This window comes from Papaver somniferum, chromosome 11, assembly GCF_003573695.1.
Source record: "Papaver somniferum cultivar HN1 chromosome 11, ASM357369v1, whole genome shotgun sequence".
Taxonomy (NCBI): domain Eukaryota; kingdom Viridiplantae; phylum Streptophyta; class Magnoliopsida; order Ranunculales; family Papaveraceae; genus Papaver; species Papaver somniferum.
Window position 1 is genome coordinate 107,708,073 of NC_039368.1, and position 5,721 is coordinate 107,713,793.

General features: G+C 33.3%; 1 protein-coding gene across 1 annotated transcript; it reads left to right on the forward strand.

Annotated features, from left to right (window-relative positions):
* The first annotated feature begins 860 nt into the window (after positions 1-860).
* Positions 861-3,401, forward strand: LOC113323198 (putative protein TPRXL). The gene is made up of 6 exons (XM_026571474.1): positions 861-1,246; positions 1,673-1,724; positions 2,310-2,473; positions 2,643-2,721; positions 2,814-2,873; positions 3,079-3,401. The coding sequence occupies exons 1-5, from the start codon at positions 1,052-1,054 to the stop codon at positions 2,828-2,830; spliced, it is 507 nt and encodes a 168-aa protein (XP_026427259.1). The 5' UTR covers positions 861-1,051; the 3' UTR covers positions 2,831-2,873; positions 3,079-3,401.
* Positions 3,402-5,721: the final 2,320 nt, after the last annotated feature.

Here is a 5,721-nt window from a genome sequence, read left to right on the forward strand (position 1 = left end):
ATTTATTTGTGGTTGTCATTCTGAAATTAGATTTGTTAATGCTTATACTTTGCCACCTGTAGTCAAATTATAATGCAACAACATTGTGTCGCTGCAACATACTATTCCCTCCGTTGCAAAATAATAGGTTGGTTCCATATATAAATTGCACATGAAATCAGACTATTATTTTGAAAATGGAGGGAGTATCATTTTAGGAGTGGCAAAGAAAATCTTGTTAAATTGAGTCGTTAAATATCTACCAGCTCGGTCAGTGTAACATTTCCATTGTTAAAGCAACAAATTCAACTTTGATTTGATTCCAAATAAAGTCAACAATTAAAAGATTTAACTGGGATTTGTTTCCAAATGAACTCAAGATCTTATATGCTTCAAAACAAGGAAAGAAAGATCTTGCCAACACACTAAGTGCTATATCAAACACAAACTATTCCTAAAAACACAATCGCTAACCAAAATGCTAGGAGTCTAGGTCGGAGAGAACAGTTGAGAAAGCATAAATTATCCGATTAATATACACGTGGTTATAGTAGGTTGGCATGTGTCAAATAGACCCCACTTTTACTAATGGATAAAAGCTAGAGAATTACGTGTCACCAATCCCTTAGTTTTCCAAGTTTCCATTGTAGGAAAAAAAGAGAAAATCAGAAAGAAATTGAAAAGGAGTATCAAAGATTTGATGAGAGGAAGAAAGAAACAGTATTTAGAGATAGAGAGAGTGAGAAACCGAAACAAGATTGATGCTTTAAATGACGGCACATGGGGATGGGGATGGAGTGGACCGGCCACACTAGTAGTAGTAAGTAGTAACAAAATTTAAGTGCCGTATTTTTCTGGAATTCTATAAATTCGGATTTTAAGGCAGAGACGTTTTTCACTCACACTCTTCACCACCACCACCACAACAACTTCATTTCGTTACAACTTTTACTTTTCAAGTCTTCTGCTGCAATTTTCACGTGTTCTTCTTCTTCTTCTCCTTCTACTAATACTTTTCTTCACTCTGCAAATCAATCTTATCTTCTGTTTTTTAAGGTTTCGTTTGTGAGAAATGGAAGGGAGTGGGAAAAAAGCAGGGAAGTCGTCTTCTTCTCATGGGAAGAAGAATTCTTCTTCTACTTCTCAAGGGAAATCATCATCTTCGTTTTCTTCTGACCTTTTTGATAACAAGAAATCATCGTCTAGCAATCCTACTTCAACTTCATCATCAGAGTTGTTTGACTCTGTGTTTTCTACTCCATCAACGGTAATTCTCCTTTTCTTCTTCTTCTTACACCCAATTATTACCAGTTACTCTGTTTAGGTCCTTCTTTTTCTTTTTCATTTCTTTCATTTATTATATGTAGAATTGTTTATTAGGTTCACTTTTGGAAAAGACAGAGATTTGGGGATCTAGTTTAAGGGTTTTTTGTTTTGTTTCGTTTTGTTTTGAATTATCAGATTTTGTTAAAATCTTGATTTTCAAACCCATTTTGTGAATTGTGAAAAAGCTCTGTTGTTCATTTATAGTTTTTTTTTTTCTTTACAATTTTTTGTTGTCACCGAAGCAAAGAAATTGGTTGGAATCTTTTGTGGATAAGGAGAATTTTTTTTTTTAATACAATGAAACCTGCATGTAAATTTCTGAACTCTTATTTTGTTTGTTGTTGGGGGGTATTTTTTTTTTTTTCAGATTCGAGGAAGGGATTCTTCTCACTCATGGAACATTAAATCAGATTCTCAAGGTTTGTGAATTTGCACATTTTTTTCTTTCTTAAATTATCTCTTTCCTTTTTTTATCAAGAGACATTAAATATGACTCGACCGAGAGGGTGCTTGGTGTAGTTTAATTGGGGATTACATGACGGGAAGGTTTGATCTTGATATTTGCTGCAAAGAATTGATCTTAGTAGAAAACAACTTGTTGCTAGATCATGTTAATGTCTGACTAAAATGGCTTAATTGACATTATTGATGTCTCTCGTTCAAAGAGGATAAATTCTACGCTTTTGATTCAGATAGTACAAGGTTTTCCTTGATTTTCAGCCATTTTCTGTTTTCACCGTGTAGCATCATGAGCTGAGTTATGCAATTGCACTAATATTATACAATGTTTTATGAGTCTCTCAAGTTAGCCTTTTCTTTTTCTAACTTTGTGATTTTTTTTTAAAACCTTCTTATAAATTTGAGATCTTTGCGACTTGGGAGTTTCTAGTACGTATGAAGCTTAATACAAAGAAACAAATGGCCCCAAGCTCTTTCTTTTGTTAATTTGTTATGCAATGTGTATCTCCAAATGATCTCTGAATATGATATGTTATTCCTTTTAGGGGATTTTAAAAGGGCCAACGAAGGGTATAGTGCGAGTAGCAGGGACAGAAATGACAAAGGAGCAGATCCGTGCCATCTGAGCTCGTCAATTTACTATGGTTGTCAAGACTACCAGGATGTTTATAATGATTCTTCAAACCCTCGAACTTATCAACCACCTCTTGTGAGTCTGAATCATATCTTCATTTTCTCATGCATTACAAAATAAACCCACTAAGATACCAATTATCATTCAAAATAACACATGAACCTGGAGCCTTTAATGGCTTATGTAGCAGCACCATTTTCTTTGCCCGTCCATTTAAAATTATTAACTTATGTGAATCTTTCAGTTCAAGAAGAAGGATGGGGATGAAGATGACTCAACTGGGACCAATTTATACAGTGCCTCTAGAGGAAACTGGTGGGAAGGTATGTACTTATTGAAGTAAAAAATTAGCAATTCTACGTGTTGCTTGTTTTACAGGATACTGATATCTGTTAACAAATTTCTCAATTGACAGGGTCACTCTATTACTAAACGTCGTCTGAGCTTGTGTGAATTATATACATCGACATACTAGGTACTTCATTTTATTTTTCATATACTTCTGCGACTGTACAGTTGAACATAACAGAATTTAAGAAAAGGGTTGTGCGTCTATTTAGTTGAGAGTAACAAAACTTAAAGAAAGGTTGTGCGTTTCTTGTCTACACACTATATATAATTTTCACTGGTAAAAACTTGGTCTTGATTACATTTTATATTTTGGTTCTCTTTTTTTACAGGAGTTCAATAAAATTGGTGTTTTATCAACCTTTTCAAGATGGATGACGTTTTCTTCGACTTACTCCATATGAAGACGAGTTTGCTAGGGGTTTAAAAAGACTAGATCATATATATATGTTTCTTTCACTAGGTGTTTATGGTACTAAGAAAGGATGGTTGGTTTTATTGCGACTTTTATATAGCGTTTACTAGTTACTTGCTCTGTAATTCTGGTTAGAACTTGAACTATCGAAGCTATACATATATATATCCTTTTTAAGATAATTTATGATCTGTTTTATGTTCGTGTTCATGTATGTGTTATATAAGTATGATGTTGCCGTTGTTCTTATGGTCCATTTACTAAGCATTCTCTAGATTTGGATGTCTAGTTTTGCTGTTTCCAGCTCTTGAATGTCCTGGTGGTCCATGCTAAGTATTTTGTCTCATAGATTGGGATGTGTATTCATTGCTCTTGTGAATTGTGGCACATGCTGAGCATTCGATCTCTTAGGTTCTGATGGCTCAGTTTGCATCTAAGGGAATGCCATTTTGTAAATGCCCTAGTACTACCTCTATTCAGTCACTTTATTTTTTATTTTTTCCTGCCAAATTAAAAAAATGAAAGCACCAGTTTTCTGAAATGGAGGCCGTATATGATAAATAGTTTATTAGAGAATCATTTTGCAGTTGTAGCAGCGGCCTATACCAATTATAGGCTGTTGGCAGGGTCAAGTTGGGAGACAGTGTAGATGCAGTCTTTTATATCTGACTTGAACTAGATCGGGGTTAATTAGGCCCGTATCTATCATATGGTATCATATTTGTTGACAGTGATCCAAGGTCCTCTGGATATTTGTATCCCTGGGCATCCATTAAGCGTCTGCTGATACCTTTTTTTTTCTAAGGAAAGCAGGCACATTAATAGTAATAATAACAAGTAGTGAGCACGTGCGATGCACGTCGGTAACATTAATTTTTCATTCCATTTCTGAAATGTGGTACCTTCGTTTTACTTTTCAATTTAGCCTAATACTAGGTAAAAATGGAAAGAAAATAAATAAATTAAAATATCACTTTTAATGAAACGGAAGTAATCTTTCGTATCGAAACTAAAATCTATTAAGTATAAAATCTATTAAGTAATTTTATAGTATATCAAATGAAGTATTTGAGCATAATATAGGCAACATACAAAAAGTACATAAGCTCTTTCAATTTACCTATAAATTATAGCTATTTTTTCGGAGAATTATAAATATATTAAAAAGTACAAATTTGATATGTTTTGTCTACCCGTTGCATAGGTGATTGAAAGATCTTTCCAAATATATAAAATTCACAAAAATTCGACGTACTATTTGGAAGATACGAAGTTTTAAAATATTTATCTTATTTTTTTAATAAAAATAGCATTTCTATAAATAAATGATTTCATATATTATTATTTTTGAGTCCCTATTCTGTTAAGCATTTCAATCCTTATTTATATTTCTTAACTAAACAGTCCATATTTTGTTTAACATTCTAGTCCCTAATTTGTTTGGTGAACCAAAAATAGAATAAGGATTTCAATTAAGTTTGCTTGTCTTAAACAAGGGGGGGGGGGGGGGGGGGGGGGGATCAACTTGGTTACAGGACTAAGAAGGATTAAAAACAAATTTAGAATCATCAAGCAGACCATTAACATTGATACATAAACTGATTTCAAAATGACATATAATCTAACCAACCGGTTCGTATTCATAACTAACAAGATTAGTTTGAATGACTGATCTGGATTAAGAGTATCATATCCACATCGTTATACAAATCTATATATGCTAGAGATGTTACACCAAGCACAATAACAACACATTTCTCTTTGTTATAGCTTATTTGAAGCCAAGCGAAATGGGTGGGACGTGCTCCCCACTATGGGTGATGGGCATTCCTAGCTTAATCACACGAAAACTCAATAGTGCTAAGTTTCAGGGTTTTCTATTTTCCAAATTTTATTTCAATTGATTTTGATAAATATTACTTTACGAGTAAAAAAAAATTAAAAGAAAAATATGGAGATATACTAATAGGAAAGAAGGATTTTAGTAAAATAAAAGAGTTAAAAGTGAAATAGTAGGAGTAATGCTGAAAATTCAGAAACAAAAACTAAGTATTAGTTTGAAATTACAAAAAAACTGAGTTTTCGTAAACTGATTTTTTCGACGGAAAAAAACTAATTATTCGTGTGAAATTACAAAGAAACCGAGTTTCCGTAAAGCGAATTTTTCAGGGTTCAGGGTACACGGTTTCTGTGTGATTTACCTTAGCTTAAAAGGGGATTACATCTGATCAACGTTAAGAGTAACTAAGCGATTTCTCTACACTAAAGCGAAATGGAAGACCGTAATAATTGGATTTCGCTAGAATTAAGCTATAGTGAAGCGAGACCGCTTACCATTGTGCATGGCCTTATGATCCAAAGATCCAACCATTTCCAAAGATTTTTTTAAAGTTATAGCTAACACAATAGATAATGGAGTAACGGGATTCATAGATCCCACCGATAATCAATCATTTTTCCAAACATACAATGGAACATGTAATTCAAATAACCAAAATATATTATCTTAGGGCCGGGCTGAATATGACTTGATCATTCTAAAGCTTTATCGGGTTCAGTA